This window comes from Mustelus asterias, chromosome 22 (genome assembly GCF_964213995.1).
Source record: "Mustelus asterias chromosome 22, sMusAst1.hap1.1, whole genome shotgun sequence".
In the NCBI taxonomy this organism is placed as follows: domain Eukaryota; kingdom Metazoa; phylum Chordata; class Chondrichthyes; order Carcharhiniformes; family Triakidae; genus Mustelus; species Mustelus asterias.
Genome location: NC_135822.1, coordinates 60,031,053 through 60,053,281, shown reverse-complemented (window position 1 = coordinate 60,053,281; position 22,229 = coordinate 60,031,053). Strand labels below are relative to the sequence as shown.

General features: G+C 41.7%; 1 protein-coding gene across 4 annotated transcripts in view; it reads right to left on the bottom strand.

The window, feature by feature from the left end:
- The window catches only part of LOC144510102 (methylcytosine dioxygenase tet3-like), a 388,851-nt gene that overhangs the window by 111,015 nt on the left and 255,607 nt on the right, over positions 1–22,229 (bottom strand). For all 4 annotated transcript variants that reach the window (XM_078239372.1, XM_078239373.1, XM_078239374.1 and 1 more), the window contains one exon: positions 6,974–9,725. In XM_078239372.1, coding sequence (XP_078095498.1) covers positions 6,974–9,725 — 2,752 coding nt within the window. The remainder of the gene's footprint in view (positions 1–6,973; positions 9,726–22,229) is intronic.

Here is a 22,229-nt window from a genome sequence, read left to right as displayed (position 1 = left end):
TATTTTTTCTGTGGCAGGAATATCATAGAGTCATAGAGGTTTACAGCATTGAAACAGGCCCGTTGGCCCAACTTGTCCATGCCGCCCTTTTTTAAACCACTAAGCTAGTCCCAATTGCCCGTGTTTGGCCCATATCCTTCTATACCTATCTTACCAATGTAACTGTCTAAATGCTTTTTAAAAGACAAAAATGTAACCGCCTCTACCGCTGCCAGCTTGTTCCAGACACTCACCACCCTGTGTGAAACAATTGCCCCTCTGGACCCTTTTGTATCTCTCCCCTTTCACCTTAAACCCATGCCCTCTAGTTTTAGACTCCCCTATCTTTGGGAAAGGATGTTGACTATCTAGCTGATATGCCCCTCATCATTTTATAGACCTCTATAAGGTCACCCCTCAGTCTCCTACGCTCCAGGGAAAAAAGTCCCAGTCTATCCAGCCTCTCTTTATAACTCAAACCATCAAGTACTGGTCGCATCTTAGTAAATCTTTTCTGCACTCTTTCTAGTTTAATAACATCCTTTCTATAATAGGGTGACCAGAACTGTACATAGTATTCCAAGTGTGGCCTTACTAATGTCTTGTATAACTTCAACAAGACATCCCAACTCCTGTATTCAATGTTCTGACCAATGAAACCAAGCATGCCGAAAGCCTTCTTCACCACTCTGTCCACCTGTGACTCCACTTTCAAAGAGCTATGAGATTTCTTTGATCTATAACTCTCCCCAACACCCTACCATTAGCCGAGTAAGTCCTGTCCTGGTTCAATCTATCAAAATGCATCACCTCGCATTTATCTAAATTACGCTCCATCTGCCATCCATCAGCGCCCAATTGATCAAGATCCCGTTGCAATCGTAGATAACCTTCTTCACTGTCCACTATGCCACCAATCTTGTGTTGTCTGTAAATTTACTAACCATGCCTCCTAAATTCTCATTCAAATCATTAATATTAATGATCCTTTATGATCCATTAATATATCCTTCCTTAAGTAAGGAGACATCACACAATCCACAATGCTCCAGCTGTGGTTTCAGCAAGGCTCTCGAGAAACTTTACCCCTGTACTCAATAGACCTGTCGAAATCAACTGTTAAAAATGCCTTTTTAAAAATTTATTCTTCCATGGGATGTGAGCACCACTGACAAGGCCAGAATTTGTTGCCCATCTCTAATTGTCCTTGAACTGAGTGATTTTCAGAGGGCATTTAAGAGTCACCGACATTGCTATGTGCCTGAAGTCACATATAGACCAGATTGGCAGGTCACCTTCCCTAAGGGGCATTTATGGGCAAGATGGGGTTTTACGATAGTTGATGACAGTCCCATGGTCATCATTACTGAGATCAGGTTTCAATTCCAAACTTTATTAATTGAATGTAAATGTAGCTGCTGTAGTGGGATATGAACCCAGTGGATTAGCCTGGACATCTAGATTTCTAGTCCAGTGGCAGTACCACTACACTACCATCTCCCACCTGTTCAAAGGACCTGACAAAGGGAGCTGTCAAGCTGTCAAGGCATGTAAAAGCCCACCCCTTTGGATCTTTGAAAGAAAATGTCTGGAATTAAAAAAATAAATTCACTCTGTTGACATAAGACTGAGGACATCCATTACTGAATACTTGACTGATCCATTATCATACCAGGGTGTTTCCATTACAGAGCTTGATTGACAGCTACAAGCCGTTATAGGCTGTTTGATGTGGAACTGAATTGCAATGCTTGGCATAGAGGCTATAAGGGAGTGTGCACTTGAATGTTTGTTGTTATAAGACTTTACATAGTTGAAGAAGTGTAAATGTAATAAATGGTATTTTAGGAATGAGAATGTTTTTTTCAATATAGTGAATTCTGCAATCAACACTTCAAATTTTATTTTATAGAACTTTATTTTACCTCATCTCTGCATGGGTCCTGAGGTCTGTACATGGTGAATACTAGGTGAGCTGGTGGCTGTGAGGGAAAAGGGTGGCATGCATGAGCTGGCATGAGATTGTCATAGGGACTTTAAAGTGGGTACAGGTGCATAGGTTGGCATGGAAGGTATGAGCGGCCATTGTTTTGGCTACAGGTTCACAAGTTAGCATGGAGCATATGAGAGACTGTGGGATTGGGTACAGGGGCAGAGATTGACATCGGGACTATAAAGGATGTTGGGGGTGGATAAAGGGAGACAAGACTATCAATAATTTTCTACCTATTAAAACATCAAGAAATAGGGGATACTGTCGGAAAATGGAAATAGAAATTAACCATAACCTAATTGAATGGCAGGGTGGGCTCAAAGGGCTGCAGTGGCTTACTCTTGCTCCTATTTCTTATGTTCCTATCCACCTGCCAATCTGATTAGGAGTAATCTGATTTTATTTAAAATCACCTAAAAGTGCTGAAATGACACTCCTTTTTGATTGCTACCTCCTTTGGTTCTTTGCTACCCTCAGGATTAACGGATCTTTGGAATAAGTATCCAATTTCATAGAATCCCTACGGTGCAGAAGGAGACCATTCAGCCATTGAGTCTGCACCATCTCTCCAACAGAGCATCTTAACCAGGCCCACCCCCACTCTATTCCCATAACCCCACACATTTATCCCGCTAATTCCCTAACCTACACAAAATGGGACACCAAGGGGAAATTTATCATGGCCAATCCACCTAGCCTGCAAATCTTTGGACTATGGGAGGAAATGAGAGTACGCGGAGGAAACCCATGCAGACACGGGGAGAATGTGCAAACTCCACGCAGTCAGTATTAATACAGTATAAATATTCAAGAAACAGTCTAAATATAAAAATACGTATTTATACTTTTGTACAGTATAAAAAACAAAATGCAAAACAGTTTCCAATTGTTTAAAGCAGAATAATACATAATTTCTATTTCACTCTTGGTGTTCCTTCTATTGTGCTCCATTTCCTTTGTAATTTCTGTTAAAATCAATGAGTTTGAGCACAGAACTGCATATATTACCACAGTTCAGCTCAAAAAGGAATTAGATGGAAGGGCGTTAAATTAAACACAGAAATAGTTTTAATTTTAGCCTACATGAACTATTAATAGTATTTCGACCATTGAAAATCAGCAATCATTAGCAGATTCAGAAAAAGCAAGTAAAAGGGAGAACTCATGTAACAAAGACAGGGACAGTCAATGAAGATAAATTTAAATGATGGAGTAGATTGCATATATCTGGAAATAAGGGTGAAAAAAAGTTCAAAAGGGTGAAAATGATTTACAATGTTGGTAATAAGAACAGAATAACACATATTGACAAAAAACATCCAGGAAATTAATATGACTTTGAACTCCTTTATCCTGTCAAAATAGTCTTCATGATTTTGGATTTAAAATCAATACTGTACTTATTTATTCCAAACATAGAAGCATTACTAGTCATTTACAGTATAGAAAGAGGCAATTTGGCCCATTGAGTCCATGCCAGCTTTCCATGGAGCAATCCAGTCAGTGCCATTACCCACTCTATCCTCGTAACCCTGCAAGTTTAATGCCTTCAACTGCCCACCTAATTTCTTTGTGGGTCATTATTACTCCCTATATAAAAGTAATTCTCCCTCACATTCCCCTGCTTCTCTTGTCCAAAACCTTAAATCTATGTCCCCAAGTCTTTGTACAATTAGCTAATGGGATAATTTTTCCGTGTTTATCTCATCTAAACCTGTCATAATCTAATATACCTCTAACAAATCTCCCCAGTTCTAAGGAGAACAATACCAACTTCTCCAATCTAACCTTGCAGCTAAAATCCTCCACCCCTTTCTGGTAAATCTCCTCTGCACTCACTCAAGGGCCCTCACATCCTTTGTAAAGTGTGATGACTAGAACTGTAGAGAATACTCTACATGTACCCTAACTAGAGCTTTATAAAGGTTCAGCATGACTTCCCTTCTTTTGCACTCAATCTTCTATTTAAGAAGTCTGAGATGGTTAACCATCATTCAGTGGGTGGAATTTTCCTGTCCAGCCCACCATGGGAATCATAGCAGGTGGGACAGGAGCATGCAAAGGTCCGTTGACCTCGGGTGGGATTTTCTGGTCTTGTGGCGAGTGCGGCCAGAAATCCTGCCCTGTATGTCTTGTTACCATCAGAGATCTATGCAAATGCAACCCAGGTCCCTCTAATCCTCCATATACTTTCAAACTATCGCATGAAATCTATATTGCCTCTTTCTATCCCTTCTGTCAAAATGCATGACCTCACATTTCTCTGTAATAATTATAGCTGCCATCCTGCCAGCTTCTGTTGGTGTTCATTAGTATCATTCTCACTGTTTACCACTCCTTTGAATTAAGGCAAATGTTGAAATTTTACTCCATAATCCAATATCCAAGTCACTTACATATTACAAAAAAAACAGTAGTCCCAACACTAACTCTTAGGGAACACCATTGTCTACCATTCTCCAATCTGAAGAATAACTATTTACCAGGATTCTCTTTTCTGTCCTGAAGCCAATTTTTAAAACCAATTTTTGAAACAAATTCATTCATGGGATAAGGGCATCGCTGGCTGGCTCAGCATTTATTGCCCATCCCTAGTTGCCCTTGAACTTGCGAGGCCATTTCAGAGTGCAGTTGAGAGTCAACCACATTGTTGTGACTTTGGAGTCACATGTAGGCCAGACAAGGTAAGGACAGCAGATTTCCTTCCCGAACCAGATGGGTTTTACCGACAATCAACAATGGTTTCATGGTCATCAGTAGATTCTTAATTCCAAATATTTTTACTGAAATCAAAATCCACCATCTGTCATGGTGGGATTCAAACCTGGGTCCCCAGAATAATGGCTAAGTTTCTGGATTAATAGTTTAGTGAAAATACCAGTAGGCCATTGCCTCCCCCTTGACACTCACCTTCCTATCTAAGAGCCTCAGTTTTGTTAATGAGTGTCTTATCGAACACTATCTCACAATCCATATGGACAACATCCACTGCATTCCCTTTATCAAAAAATTTCAATCACATTAGTCAAGCACAATCTGCCTTTTACAAATTTGTGCTGGTTATCCCTAATTAACTCAAACTTCTCCAACTGACTGTTATTTCTTTTTCCCACTATTGATGTCAAGCTGGATAGTTGCTTGGATTACCTGTATGCCCTTTCATGAATAAGGGTGTCATGTTTGCCACTCTTGAATCCCCTGGCACCTCCCCATATCTAGGAAAGATTGGAATATTTTGGCAAGTCCTTCCGTGACCTCCACTCTTACATCTTTATGCAACTTAGCATGCAAGCCAACTGGACCAGCTGACTTATTCATTCTAAGTACAGTGAGCCTTTCCAGTACTTCCTTCCTCTCAATTTTCATCCATCCATTAACTCTACTGTCTTCACTTGTACTGATTTTTCCCTAAAAGGGCACTCCGCCTTTTACCACCCATTTACAATTTACATGCCAGTGGAAGATTTTTGGGTTCCTTTTATTTTACATGCCAATCTATTATATTGGAGGCCATTCTCCCAGCCCACTGCACTGCAAAAGCTCAGTGGTCTGGGAGACTCAAGCGGAGGCCATTTAATGGGCTTCCCGTTGGGCACCATGGCCTCCGCGAGTCTTCGGCCGTTGGATTTCCGGCGCCATCAACTCCGTGCCGAGGGCTATATAATTTATTTAAATTGGTATTTCCATGTCATTAGCGGGCCCGGGACTGAAGTCTCTGGGCTGGCTAGCGTCTCACCCACTGCCAGGGGTATTTCACTCCAGCAGGGTTCACAATAGCTCCCCCCCCCCCCCCCAAGGAGATCAGGGGTATGGGGGTGACCCCTGGGCATTGCCAGCTTGGCAATGCCAGTCTGGCCCCCTGGCACTGCCCATTGGCATCAGGGAACTGGCCAGCGATCTGGAGGCAAGCAGTGCGGGCTACTGCAAATGCGCCGATCTCGGTGCTGACAGATCGGTGTATTCACAATGGCCCGCTCAGCGCTGTGCTGCCAGCCTCTCCAGCGGGAATAGGCTCTGCCCTCTGATTTGCAGCGTGATTCATGCTGGTGCACTGTGCACTATTTTGAAAATCCTGCTGAAAAAACCAGCAGGACTTACTCCATTTTTTACGCGAATTCGACACTTCGAAGTTTTTTGGGAGAATCTCATCCATTATCTCTTTGCCAGTCATATTTCCCATTTTCCTCTTTATTTTCTCTCTCAACCTAGTCTTTGGGTGGAGGTTCTCGCTTGAAGCATTCACCTAACAGGCATCATGCACCTTATATTTTATGTTACATCATATGCTCTATTCTCAACATCCAATGCGCCCTCGTTTTGGTTCATTACCTTACTCTTATTGGAGTGTACCGAGCCTACCCCTAAATTATCTCTTCCTTAAAGATCATACATTACAGATTTTCCTATCATTCTTTGGTTCCATTTTACCTTGACTAGACACTTTCTCATCCCATTGAAATGAGCCCCCTTCCAATTTAGTCATTCCTTCTTTTTTGCAACTCTTTAACCAAGTGTTGCCCCCATTGCCACTTGATCCGTTTGACCCACATCATTTCCTAGCACTAGGTCCAGCAATACCTCCTCTCTCGCTGGCCCAAGAACATCCTGATCAAAGAGGTTCTCCTGAACACATCTCAGAAATTCCTCTGCCTCCTTACCCTTCATTCTAACACTACCTTAATCGATATTTAGATGAAGTCCCCATATCCCACTCTGATTTCCATACAGATTTGCTCCTTTATCACTTCCTCTTATTATTTGTAGGCTGTAGAATATCCCCTGGTGGGCTAATAATACCCTTTTTGTTTCTCAACTTGAACCAACTGGACTCTGTCTTTGCCCCACAAGGACATATCACCTTTCCAACACTGCAATGCCTTCCCTGGTAAGTATTTCCACCACACCTCCATTTCCCTTCCCTATTTTTAAAAAAATTATTATCCTTAAATTTATTTTATAATTAATATTAAATGAAGGAAGATCCAACTTTTTCAAACTTACCAACACAGTCACATGATGGAAATTCCATCTGGGCCTTTTTTGATGGCGTATCCAGCAAGTTTTTAGTTGGGGTATCCAAATATTTCAATGGAGATTCCAAAAAGCCACTGAGGGAAGGGGTGAGAGGCGCATTTTTTGTGGGAGTGCCTTCTTCTGAAAGTCCCTCTATGTTTTCTCCGGAATAAACTGTTGATAGCACTGTAATCGCACCAGAGGTTTCAACTTTCATGTGTTTTGAGGACCCAGTCAGAAAAGAATTATTAAAACATTTTGTACTTTCTTGTAAAGTGGAATTAGTTTTGTTGTTTATTTTGGTCGATTTGCACTCATGCTGTTCATGAGATGCATTATTTTGAGAAAACAGTGCTCGACTGCTCTGGTCAGACTGATTAAGAAATGAAAGCTGAGGGCCAGTAGAAGGAGTCTGGTTTTCATTTGGTTCTACCTGAGATGCTGAGTTATTCTGAGGAGTAAACTGGAATTGTTGTGATGTAGAGCCTGATTCAAATTCTGCTTCAAATTGTTTTAAGAGTTCTTCAATTTTTTCCTCAAAGGAGCGGGGACTATGTCCGGACACATCATTTTGTTGCATTTGAATAGGTAAGGAGTCTGAATTTGTGTGTGGATCTTTTTCATCTGCATGTCTGGCAGGGCTATTCTTCAGTGAAGATGATTGTGGATATTTTTCAATATGTTGATGAGACAGGAAGGAATCTGGTCTGGAGTTACACATTTCCTGTGACACTGACCGATTAAAAGTGGGAGTCTCCTGAATATTTGCTGACTCACTGCTATCTGTCTGTTTCTGCGGTGTAACTTCAGAAGTTGGTTGAAGTGCTACCTGTATCTGCTGTTCCTTCAGAAGATGCTGTTGAGGCAGTAACTGTGTTTGATGTTCCCCTATTCCATAGTTATTCTGTATTTTTTCCACTTGCTGGAACCCATCCAATACTTGTTTTTGCTGAGGTAATGATTGATGCTGCAGACTTTGTTGCAATTTTGTCTGTTGCATTTGTTGAAGTTGAAGCAAGAAAAGTTGCTGTTGAATATTTTGCGCCTTTTGAAGCTGAGTTTCTTTACGCTGCTTATGTGTTGGTTGTAATTTCTTCTTTTCTTGTACCAATTTCTTTTGCTTCTGTTTTTTCACATGTGGCTGATGCTGTGACCACCATTTATGTTGCTCGTGTAGATGGTTCTGTTTTTGACTGTGTACTTGAAAGAGGCTGCGTTTATGGTGTAGATGTTGTTGTAATGCTGCCTGTGTTTTTTGATGTTTACTCTTCTGATGCATCTGCATTTGTTGCATGGACTGAGATGACTGTTGTTCAGGCAACATCCCATAAAATCCAACTCCAGCTGCCAAGTTGGAAAATGCCAGTGACGAATCTTGTTGGGTCTTCATGCCTGCATCTTCATGCGCAATTATGTTTGGCATTTTAAACAATGGCAAAGGATATTTGTTACTATTGTTACTGTCTAATAGCTGCTTTAACTCAGTCATAGGGTCATTCAGTGAAGTAACTGGCTGATTGGTATTGAATACTGGCATGTTTCCTTCAGCGCTGGCTGCATCACTCCTGTGAGCAGAGACTTCATCAGTATGTTTTATAGTTGATATTGAATTTGAAAAATTATTAAATGGATCTTGTAATGTTTTCATGGCTGGAATGTAGTGAGATTCAATCTGTGCTGGTTTCTTTAGATGCTCCCATGAAGTTTGCACTTGAGACTGGTATTCCGGGAACATTTGCTGACCGGGCTGCTTTTGTTGAGAAGGGTGCCTATTTTGTGGCTGCTGATTGAGGCTGTCTTGCAAGTCCTGAATGGCATCAGAAGATGTAGGCAAAGGAGCATGGTTTTCCTCAACAGAACAAGATGAGGCATCAGCTATTTGAGAGGTGCTGTTAATCTGTGATGAAGCTTCTAGAAATGGCTGTGGAAGTGTTGATGATAGCTGTGTAAGGGCTTCAATGGCAATTGCTGTCTGAAGACTTATGTTTTTCTCTTTTGCAATGGTCAAAGCACTCTGAGAATATTGAGGAACATCAGAGGAATCAAAAATGGATGTTTCCTCTAAAACAGGCATGTGATTTTGTAAAGCACCATTTTCCACAGGCATATCACTGATTTTATCAGAAATTTGTGAAGTCCTGTTCTGTTCCTCATTAATAACAGCATTTATTTTTTTCTTAAGCCATTCCAAGTAGTCTGGGCATTCTGGCCCATCACAATTGCAGTTTGGTGGTTTCTTCCCATGGTTTTTTGCAAGGGTCCATGCAGTGGTCAAAGTGCTCAAATTATCATTCAGAGGGCAATCGTCACTGCTGTTATTAATCTCTGGGTTACATTTCTCAGTCAAGTTAATCTTTTGTAAAGGCTGACAGTTTTGTGCTGGTGAATTATATGAAGGTATGCTTACTACTGTTTCAGGGAGTACAGTTAACTTTCTAGCGTCATCCAGAATTACATTATCCCTTGCAGTTGCCAGGTCTTCCTTCACATGGTTCCTAACTTGGTTCAATATTTGAGTTGTCTCCAGGTTGATGTTTCCATTGGGGTGTTGAGGGAGTCTCTGGTTATCCATCCACTCACTTGGTTCCACATCAATGGTATGTCGTTCTTGACTACATACTCCATTAACCAGACTTGGTGCCATTTCTAATCTTAACCTGCTTTCACCAACATGGTTGGTTGACCCCTCTTCCATTTGGTCTGTTCTGGGGCCATCCACTGAGCTCCCTTCTGAACCTGTCTATAGAACAAAATAATTGAATATGTTAAAATTATAGCATATTATTTTTGAATTTGTAATTGCATGTGTTCAAATAAATACTAAAGATTGATGCAAAAGGTAAATAACTTAATTTGCATCAGTCAGTAAATTGGTCAAAATTGGTGAAAATTACTCACAAAACTAATTTTGGTCAACACCCTTCCTTGTCCTCAAGCGATGCTATTATCAATTGGCCAGAAGCTAGTAGCTGGAAGCTATTCTGACTCTAGGGTTACAGAAGTACTTGCGCTCTACTTATCCTTCAATCAAACAATCTTTAGCTGAAGCTTACAGTTTAACTGTGCATTGAGTATTCAATCTAGCTTTAAGGAAGTTTAATTTCAAATGATTTTGGCATTTCTTTGGGACCAAAATTTTTAATTGTACGTGTTCCCATTCAATGTGGCAGAATTTAATAAGAAGTTTAACAACACCAGGTTAAAGTCCAACAGGTTTAGTGGCTTTTGCTACCAAATAAACCTGTTGGACTTTAACCTGGTGTTGTTAAACTTCTTACTGTGTTTACCCCAGTCCAACGCCGGCATCTCCACATCAGAATTTAATATGCCAGTTATTATCAGACAATAAAACTTAATTGATCTTCAAATGAGAAATCATAATAAAATGAGTATATTCCTTCTCAAAATAAATTGTTAGATCTTAGAAGCTTGAAATTAGGGAGAAAGTATTTTTTTAAAACTAAACTTCCACTGTGACATTTTATCACTTCCTGCCATGAAATTGAGCATTTTTAATATTATGAAAGTGACATCGTCCATTTCAATTTTAAAAATCTGTAATTGAAATTGGCTGTTGTTAATTTAAAACAAAAAAAATTAGACAGTGGCAAACAACAGCAAAATATAATAGCTGAACTGTATTAAGTCAAGATTAAAATAAAAGTCAGAGCTATATGTATTTTAGAAATCAAACTGTAAAACAGATACAAATGAAAATAAGTCAATAAAAATATTTTATTTTGGTTAAATAATTTTTATTTTTTGAAGTATGCAGTGGCTATACTGAAGACTGTTGGCACTACGTGGTAGGAATCCACACCATCCAAACTAGACAGATTCCAAGTTTACACTCTGGCTGTGCCAAGTTAACTGCTCATTGCAATGTTTGGCAGCCCAGTATGATGTTCTCTCAATTAAAAAAAAAACACATTTTCAAGAACCAATGAAAAATAGTATTGCACTGAGGAAAGGATTGTGCATGGTATTCATAAAGAAGTTGGGAACCACTTCCTGTTTTGGTCATTTGTAACTGAGAACTAAAAATAGATTGTAAAGTCTGCATTTGTGCATGGCTGGAGTTGATCCCATTTAATGTTTGCTCGGTCAGTCAGTCAGCTGCAGTTTGGAAACGGTTGACAGTAATTACATTTTAGTGAACTAATTGAGCAACATTAACTCCGTCTTCACTTGTTCCCCAACCGGAGTATAAACTTGGGTTGTCTCTCTGAATATTACCACTACAATTGAAACATTCCTCCTAATAGTGTGGTGCAAGATTAAAAATTCTAATTATTCTGAAAATTGAGGAAGTTATATGTGATTAAATATTACATTATAAATATTCACCTTTCAATCTGATACTCTTCGATACCTTATGAAATTCCCCAGTCAAAAAAAGTAATTAGAATCAATAAAAATAACATCTACATTTGTTAAATAGTCAGCATTATCTCATTTCAAATGAAGGAATCCATTCGTAAATGTATAGCCATGACTGGTGAAAAACTATTACTGGAAACACTAACTGCTCATTTCCTAATTTCCAAAAAGAACTGTCAAAACACTTTTACACCATGGGCACGAACTTACCAGTTCATTGCACCCATTGATGAGTGTGCTGAGGTGGGATTATCACGTGGGAGACGAAAAATCTGATTCACACCAGCCCCATTTTACTGGCAAGAATGGATTTTGTGCTAAGAAAGGGTGTGAAGCTCATTAGCATAAGACTGCCTGCATCTCCATACAATTAGTGAGGTTGGCACAGCTGCTTCACTCCGCCCAAATGTTTCCCACCTCGCCAGCAAGAAGTAATGTCAGCGAGAATCACTGCTGCTCTGAAATAGCGGGGACCAGGCGCCATGGCCATACAGGTGGTCCTTAGTCAGGTGGAGTGGGAGATCTCCCACTCCACCTGATGAAGGAGCAGCACGCTCCGAAAGCTAGTGGCGTTTGCTACCAAATAAACCTGTTGGACTTTAACCTGGTGATATTAGACTTCTTACTGTGTTTACCCCAGTCCAACGCCGGCATCTCCACATCATACCAGGTGGATCAGAGGCCATTGAAACCACAGGGTATGGATGGGTAGTGTCCATCAGCCAGTGCCCACCTGGCCCTGGCAGTGCCCACCTGGCACCCCGGTAGTGCCCAGACACTGTAAACTGGGGCAGTGCCAAGGGGGTGGGCTTAAGTGTGTGTAGGGCCTGAGTGACGGTGGGGCTGTTATCGGGGGGCTATGACAGGGAGTTTATGCAGGTAGTGGGCCTATGCAAGGGGGGGTGTGCAAGGGAGTTGCAGAGGGTGTCGTGAAGGGGAGGGGGCGGGGTCATGTCGGGAGGGTCCTGATGCCCTGCTGCCGGTGACCGTTGTCAGTGTGGGGGGTAACAATGCTGATGAAGGGGAAGGGACTGATGTCCGTGGGCGAAGGGTGAGAGGAGGTCTCCTGCTTCACCAGCAGATCGAGGTGTTTGAACGCACAGAAGCTAACTTCATAGGCATATTTAGGCTCCCCACCCCCCCGTACCAGAGCAAAACTCTCAGCTGGCAAAACAACTGGCAGAGTGTCAGAAATTTGCAGTGCCAAGCTTGCCAAAAATACGAGCGTGGAGGACTCCCATTTTCTTGCAGTGCTGCCATTTAGGCCGCGATCTTACTGGCTCATCTCGCTGGTCAATTGGCGAGGCTGGTAAGTGGTAAGATAGGGCAAAAGCCGAAAAATCAGGATTGTGCTGGGATTTTATCTCTCACAATCTTACTGGCATTTATTTGTCGGCAAAGTATTTATGATATTATTTAAATGTTAGTAATGAGTCCCGGACGCCATCGTCCAAGTTCACTTGGACTTACCCCCTCGCTGTTCAAGGTCCTCACCCCGGCAAGAATCATGTATGGTCCCCACCAGCAAGTGGGGGAGGAGGAAGGGGTGGTGGGGGGGTAGTTACACAGCCTAGAATTCTGTTATTGCCTATCCTATCTGTTCCCCTTAATATCTTGAAAGTTTTGATCAAAGCACGTCTTAACGTCTAAATTCTAGAGAATACAACTTGTTTGTGTACTCTCTCCTCGCAATTTAACCCTTGGAGTCCAGGTATTAATTAGGTAAATCTAGACTGTATTTTCTCCAAGGTCAATACATCCTTCCTAAGGTGTGCTGCAGACTGCTCGCAGTGCTCACGGCGTCATCTACACCTTGTATTTTAGTCCTCTCGATTGGCACGGTAGAAGTGGTGAGCACTGCTGTCTCACAGCACCAGGGACCCGGTCCAATTCCTGGCTTGGGTCACTGTCTGTGCGGGGTCTGCATGTTCTCCCCATGTTTGCATGGGTTTCCTCCATGCACTCTGATTTCCTCCTATAGTCCGAATATCTGCAGGTGAGGTTGATTTGGCCATGCTAAATTACCCCTTAGTGTTGGGGGATTAGCGGGGTAAATACGTGGGGTCACGGGGACAGAACCTTAGTGGGATTGTTGTCGGTGCAGGCTCATGGGCTGAATGGGCTCCATCTTCTGGAACGAGCTGCCAAAGGCAGAAGTAGAGTAGAGGCAGGTACAATTTTGTCTTTTAAAAAGCATTTAGACAGTTACATGGGTAAGTTGGGTATAGAAGGATATGGGCCAAATGCGGGCAATTGGGACTAGCTTAGTGGTAAAAACTGGGCGGCATGGGCAAATTGGGTCGAAGGGCCTGTTTCCATGCTATAAACCTCTATGACCCTATGACTCTCAGTATAAAAACCAACATTCCATTCACATTTTTGACTCTTTTCTGACTGCATTCATGACATCATAATCAAATTATTTTTGATAAAGCATTTTGTTTAAATTTCTCAACTTTTTAATATTAACCATGAAGGCAGCGACAGTGCAACATAATTTATGTTATGCTATTGATTTATCAATGAAGGTTTTCAAAAAAATGGAAAACTTTGGCTGGGATTCTCCGGCCCCGTCATAGTGGGACCCACCGGCCCCCCCAGCCAAAGTCCATTGGCCTTTGACACAACCAAACACATCTGGCAGCGACGGTGTCAGAAAAATCCTGCCCATTATCTCAAAATCTCTTATTTTCAAACTTGATCTTAAAATTAATTGATCATTTAAAAGATGGGCTTCTTTATTGAGCAATCATGACACTATTAAGATTTAATCTTAATTTTAGATTTTGACAACAGGTTAGAGACTAAACTATTCTGTCATTGCAGAGGTAATTCAAGGAATATTTATCAAGTCATAAACGACCTGACCTTCTGTTTAAGTAATTTATTGATTTTGTGCAACTTTGACATGGATAGCTTTTAATTCTAACATAAACAGAAAAATAATTACAAATGAAACTGCAGAATAAATTATTTTATTTTATAAAAGATAGATATTTGTCTTTTGAACATCCAGAAATCACATTCAATTGCTCAACATATATGGCCATTGCCAACACAAATTGCAGCACAATAGAAGGTATTTACTCATATAGAACCAGTTTTGGAAGGGGAGGGCCGTAACTCAATTTACCTTGAACCTAATGTTTGATTATAATAATTTGTTAGGAAGCTCTAAGGTCATGAACAACTTTGCAGCGGTGTAACATTGGTATAATATTTCTGCTTCATTGCTTTGAACGTTCAGTTTAATGAGGCATCACGGGTCGAGTAATTATTAGCAATGTTGCTAAATGGACAAAGGTGTTGAGAATTCAACCTTGGAATTTTTCAATTTCATGAATCTGCATAAGCTTTGAAGCCAGTATTTTAGCTTTGAATCCAAATGGACAGTTCAAAGCTTTGATGTCTTTTAGCTTTTCGCGGTGTTTTCCCATAACATTAATTATTTACCTAGATGAATCAATTTTATCATTTTTTTGTTTATATTTTATTAAATAAGACTTTTTAGAAAATATTAAACAATAATATCTAAATTGACTATTGTAAGTGATTGTAAACCGAAAGATTAATCGATTTCTGTGTAATTGTGTACTTGGATTTGAGAAAATCTAAATATTTGCTGAGTTGGCAGTCACATTACTCTAATAGATTTTGTAGGTTTCAGTTTTCACATTAGAGCAAATACTGAGGTAATCTCAGAAAATATTCAAGCATTCTTTATTTTTGATAACTTTCTTTTGATTGCTCAACTTGCACATGCACCGACAAAAAGCATGAACTTATTTTCTTCTATTGTTTTGCACATATGAAAACTGCTTCCAAGACCAGTCACCTGATCAGATATTGTTAACATCTAAAAGAAACACAGGCTTAGAGGGCCGAAGGGCCTATTCCCTGTGCTATACTTTGTTCTTTGAAACGAAAAAGGATATTTGTAAAAGCTTCAGTTTATCCAAAACAACAACTGTGATAGTGTGGTCCCTTTAAGGGGCATGCGATCAAGGGATACGTGGCCTGGTAGGACTATCGCACCATAGCACGTGTGAACTTCAGCCAATTGCGGCGGAGAGCACAGGTCTGGGAGCAGGAGACCGGGAGTTGGAGGGTAAAGTCGTGTTCATCATTCTGCTCTGTATATAATTGGTTTCACAGTAAATTGTTTTGTTTAATTTTCACCAGCCAAGTTGTTGTTGTGCCTCACGGCTATTTGGCGATGAGGTAAAAGGGGACTCCATTGTCATCGACTGAAAACTGAGAGGAAGATCCTGGTGTTGAATTTCTCTATAAAAGCCTGCTGCAGCAAGTTGTAAGTGAAACACTATGCCCCTCATCGAGAAATTAGAATCTTCAACCCAGAGGCTGAACAGTGGGTCGGGTATGTTGAGACGCTCTGTCATTTCTTCACCACAAATGAAATCACAGGGGAGGATAAACAGGAAGCCATTCTACTTACAGTTTCCGGGGTCTGGACCTACAATTTTATTTGAAGTTTAACGTTCCCAAAGGCTCTAGATAAGAAGTCTTTTGACCAGTTTACAACATTGGTTAAGGACCATTATCACCCCAAGCCAGGTGTCATCAATCAGTGTTATAATTTAATTCTGTTATGAGAAACACAGAGGAGATAATTTCTGCATTCGTGGCAAGGCTAAGGCGATTTGGGTGATATGCTACGAGACAGAGTAGTTTGCGGCATGAATAATTTAAATATAGCTGACGCTGAGACTTCCTTAGCTAAATCCATGGAAATAGCTCAGGCAACTGAGAGCGCTGAGCGAAGCACTTTATGAGCTACAATGTGTGCAAACAGGTGAGGTAAACCACCTATGGTGGGAAACTGTTGAAATTCGGGGTGCCAGAGTTGAGGACACAAATGACAGGGAGAAGAATGACTCCAAGCAACATAGGGGGCAGAAGAATAATAAGGGTCAGCAACCCAGAAATACGGGAAAAGAATCTGAGGTATACAAACTGAATAATGTCAAGATGAGCAAATGGGCTTCAGTTGTAATAGTACTCCTGGTAAATGGGCAGCCATTAAGTATGGAGATAGATACTGGTGCTTCTGCTATGGTCGTGGGGAGTAGACACACAAATACCTGCAAGGTGGAGTTCAACCTCTAAAATTAAAAAATACAACAGCTAACTTAATGACTTACACTGGGGAAACCCTGAAATATTAGGAACAACATCTGCACCAGTGATGTACCAGAACCAGTTGGCTCAACTATCAATCATTGTAGTGAAAGTCCAGGGTGCTGGTTTCATGGGTTGAGATGATAGCATAGTGGAACCCCGCTGCCTTGCAACTCTGTCAGAATTAAGTTCTTGGCAGGAAGGCCCATGGGCAATCTTCCTGTTCTACTGCCTATGGTATTGGAGGTAATGTATCGTCATGGATAGAGAACTGGTTGGCAGACAGGAAGCAAAGAGTGGGAACAAACAGATCCTTTTTAGAGTGGCAGGCAATGACTAGAGGGGAACTACAGAGTTTGTGCTGGGACCCCAGCTATTCACAATATACATTAATGATTTGGACGAAGGAATTGAATGCAATATCTCCAAATTTGCAGACAACACTAAACTGGGTGGCAATGTGTGCTGTGAGAAGAATGCTAAGAGGCTGCAGGGTGGCTTGGACAGGCTGGTTGAGTAGGCAAATACTTGGCAAATGCAATATAATGTGAATAAATGTGAGGTTATCCACTTTGGTGGAAAAAACGGTAAGGAAGAGTATTATCTGAATGGTGGCAGTTTAGGAAAAAGGGAAGTGCAACGTAACCTGGGTGTCATGGTGGAACAGTCGCTGAAGGTTGGCATGCAGGTACAGCAGGCGGTGAGGAAAGCTAATGGTATGCTGGCCTTAGCAAGAGGATTTGAATGTAGAAGTAAAGATGTCTTGCTGCAGTTAAACAGAGTCTTGGTGAGGCCACACCTTGAGTTTTGTGTGCAGTTTTGGTCTCCTAGTCTGAGGAAGGGCATTCTTGCTATTGATGGAGACCAGCAAAGGTTCACCAGACTGATTCCCAGAATGGCAGGTGTGACATATGAACAGAAACTTGGTCGACTGGGCTTGTACTCACTGGAATTTAGAAGAATGAAAGGGGTTCTCACAGAAACATATAAAATCCTGATGGGACTGGACAGGCTAGATGTGGGAAGAATGTTCCTGATATTGGGGACATGCAGAACTAGGGGACACAGTCTCAGAAGAAGGGGTAAGCCATTTAGGACTGAGATGAGGAAGAACTTATTCACTCAGAGAGTAGTGAACCTGTGGAATTCTCTACCACGGAAAGCTGTTGGGGCCAGTTTGTTAGATATATTCAAGAGGGAGCTGAATGTGGCACTTGTGGCGAAAGGGATCATGTGGTATGGAGTGAAAGTGGGAGTGGGATTCTGAAAGTGCAGGATCAACCATATCATATTGAATGGTGGTGCAGGCTCGAAGGGCCGAATGGCCGACTCCTGCACCTATTTTCTACATTTCTAAAGTGGCGAATTAATGACCACTTAGCAATCTCACCCCAGCACCACTGGTATTATCCCAGCTGCAGGTGAGCCTGTGGCCATGCAGCATGCATGGCAGCTAAAACAATGGACCCAGCTTGTCACCTCGTGGGGCGAGTACTTCAATCAAAGGCACTCAGTGCCCAATTGAGGGACTAAACATTGGGAAGGGATGGGCCTGCTGAGTGCCACCCCTGCACTTGGTGCTGACATCCCCTGCAGGCCACAAAATCCCCCTCTGCCCCACATTACTTAGCTGTGGCCTGGGTTGCTCCAAAATCTTGGGAGCCTCTCCTTTTTAGGCAGCCATGAACTCCCAGTGGTGCTGCTGGCCTTTGATTGGCCAGATTTTTGCCTCTGGATTTGTGATTGCAGGGCGAGGATTGCACTGGCCCTGCCACTGTCTGATTGACTTGTTGTTCAGCAGGCATTCTAGAGAAGAGGCAGCACAGGTCCCTTGCTGGCTCTCCAACTGGCAGGTCAGATCCAATGCCTCAAAAAGATTCCCCCATCATGTTAGAAAGTGACAGTAAATTTAGTCCTCTGAAAGAAGTAACCCATTACTTGGCAAAATATTAAAGATTATTTTACTTTCATTGTGTAGTCTGAAATCTGTTGGAATTAAAATGTAAAAATGATTTTAAATGACAGTTGTCTTTTTAAAAACTTAACAGCTTTGATAATAGGCTGGTATATTTGTACTGCAACACGAGGGGGAGCCCTTCCTAGCCCTTCCTGTACATGCGCAGATGCAGAAACTGACATCACAGACAGTGAGATCACAGACAGAAATGTCCTGGGCATCAAATGCTGTATAATCATAGAATCCCAACAGGACAGAAGGAGGCCATTCAGTCATCAAGCCTGCACCAACAAAAATCCCACACAGGCCCTATCCCCGTGACCCCACTTATTTACCCTGATACTTCCCCTGAAACTAAGGGGCAATATAGCATGGCCAATCAACTTAACCCGCACATCTTTCGACTGTGGGAGGAAACCAGCAGACCCAAAGGAAACCCACGCAGACATGGGGAGAATGGGCAAACTCCACACAGTCACCCAAGAGTGGAATCAAACCTGGGTCCCTGAGCGTTGATGCAGCAGTCCTGTCCACTATACCACCATGCCACCCTAGGGAGTTTCTCAGTGCAGCTCCTTCTCAGTGCTGCTTTATCATAGAATCCCTACAGTTCAGAAGGAGGCCATTTGGCCTACTGAGTCTGTACTGACTCTCCAGCAGGGCATCTTAACCACACCCCGCCCGATTCCTATTACCCCACGGATTTACCCTACTAATCCCCGAAGCTACACATCTTGGGACACTTAAAAGGGGCAATTTACCATGGCCAATCCACCTAACTTGCACATTATTAGACTGAGAGAGGAAACTAGAGCACCCAGAAGAAACCCATGCTACATCTTAAAGAACTGGTAAATTGCCACACCATTTAGAAAAAGACCTCAGCTGGAATATTGTGTCCAGTTCTGGGAGCCAGACAAGAGGAAGAATATGATTGCATTGGAGAGAGTGCAGAAGAGGTTTACAGGGATGATGAGAAACTACAGTTATGAGGATAGATTGCAGAAGTTGAGACTCTTCTCCTTGGAGAGAAGGCTAAGAGGATATTTGACAGAGATGTTGGATACAAAATTGGCTTCTTGACAGAAGCCAGAGGGTGGTTGTGGAGAGTTGTTTTTCAAACTGGAGGCCTGTGACCAGTGGTGTGCCTCAGGGATCAGTGCTGAGTCCACTGTTATTTGTCATTTATATTAATGATTTGGATGAGAATATAGGAGGCATGGTTAGTAAGTTTGCAGATGACACTAAGATTGGTGGCATAGTGGTCAATGAAGAAAGTTATCTCCAATTGCAACGGGATCTTGATCAATTGGGCCAGTGGGCTGACGAATGGTAGATAGAGTTTAATTTAGACAAATGCGAGGTGATGCATTTTTGTAGATTGAACCAGGGCAGGACTTACTCAGTTGATGGTAGGGCGTTGGGGAGAGTTAAGAACAAAGAGATCTCGGGGTACATGTTCATAGCTCCTTGAAAGTGGAGTCACAGGTAGACAGAGTGGTGAAGAAGGCATTCGGCATGCTTGGTTTCATCGGTCAGAACATTGAATACAGGAGTTGGAACGTCTTGTTGAAGTTGTACAAGACATTGGTAAGACCACCCTTGAAATACTGTGTGCAATTCTGGTCACCCTATTATAGAAAGGATATTATTAAACGAGAAAGAGTGCAGAAAAGATTTACTAGGATGCTACCGGGACTTGATGGATTGAGTTATAAGGAGAGGCTGGATAGACTGGGACTTTTTTCTCTGGAATGTAGGAGGCTGAGGGGTGACCTTATAGAGGTCTATAAAATAATGAGGGGCACAGATCAGCTAGGTAGTCAATATCTTTTCCCAAAGGTAGGGGAGTCTAAAACTAGAGGGCATAGGTTTAAGGTGAGAGAGGAGAGATACAAAAGTGTCCAGAAGGGCAATTTTTTCACACAGAGGGTGGTGAGTGTCTGGAACAAGCTGCCAGAGGTAGTAGTAGAGGCGGGTATAATTTTGTCTTTTAAAAAGCATTTAGATAGTTACATGGGTAAGATGGGTATAGAGGGACATGGGCCAAATGCGGGCAATTGGGATTAGCTTATGGGTTTTTTTTTTAAAAGTGCGGCAAGGACAAGTTGGGCCAAAGGGCCTGTTTTCATGTTGTAAACCTCTATGACTCTATGTTCAAAATCACGAGGGGGCTCGACAGAGTAGATAGGGAGAAATTGCTGCACCTCATGAAACGATCAAGAATGAAAGAATTTAAGGTGATTTGCAAAAGAAGCAAATGTGATGTGAGAAAAAACTTTTTCATATGACTGGTTCAGGTTTGGAATGCACTGTCTGGAAGTGTGGTGGAGGACTGAGGGATTCAAGAGGACATTAGATGATTATCTGATTTAGAAACAGGGTCTGAGGAAAAGACAGGGGAATGGCACAAAGCCACAATGCTTGTTTGGAGAACCAGATTTGATGGGCCAAATGACCTCCTTCTGCACTATAACAATTCTGTGATTCTGTTTCATTGGCTTTTAAAAGTAATTTACTGACAGCACCTTACGAGTCTTCACTCTCCCCTCTGCAATCTCCTCTTGCTACTTCACACACTTCCATCGCGACTCTCCTCACTCACCGCTTCATCCTGCTCCCATCACACATTGACTACTGGTTTCCAGAATGGATGGTGTCTGGGGAATTGGTGGAGAAGGCAAGGAGGGTGACGGGAAGTGGGGAAGCAGTGAGGGTCATGGGGGAGAGTGGCGGGGGAAGTGAGAACAACGAAAAGAACGAAGAAAGCAATGAGAGTAGAGATTGTGATGGAAGCAAAGAAAATGGTGAGGTGTGTGGTGAGGGAAGCAGAAAAAGAATGGGACAACTAAGGAGAATGGCAAGGACAGTAGACAGTTGGAGAAATCTCACATGTACCAGGGACTGACTTACTGATTTCCATTTCCTATTTGTTGACAGCAGGAGTTAGTGTTGATAATATACCTTCTTGCATTTAAACTGAATGAATACAATGCATAGGTTTTTAAAAAAGCATTAGGTGTCCAGAAAGTTTAGAACTCAAACCATTTTGCTGGGATATCCCAGTCAAATTTAGGTGTATTTACATTCAGCCAATGTTTCATAATCTTTGGAGTTTGCAGAATAATTGCTGAATATCTTGACCAGTTCCAATAAGAATTGATCTGCATTATATGAAAGGTTTGTTCTGTGATTCAGCTTTTGAAGATCTTAAAAATTTTACACATCAGTTATGATTTCACATGAATATTGCAAAATGTTTGGTTCAACTTTATATTCATATATCTGGTAACAAGTTAATGATCCCTGAACTTCTGAGATCATCCTCTGTGTACAATACTTTCAGTGCAGTCTAATGATGTCTACACACGAAGTGCAGCGGTAAATGTAAAACAGACAGCGCAAGTGTACAAACAAAAGCTTGTCCTGGCTTTACATAGTCATAGGATCCCTACAGTGCTGAAGGGGGCCATTGATTCTGCACCGACTCTCCGACAGAACATCTTATCCAGGCCCTATCCCTGTAACCACACATATTTACTCCACTAATCCCCCTAAACTACATATCTTGGGAGACGAAGGGACATGGTCAATCCACCTTACTTGCACATCTTTGCAATTGTGTATGCATTTCTGATAGTATCAGTTGATTGAATGACACAGTGGCCAGTGTGGTCCTAGAATACATTTGGAAATCTGAATGTTAATGCTAATTTTACTGGGTTTGGAATACTGGAAGTAGGTTGTGTTCGTGATGCACAGGATATG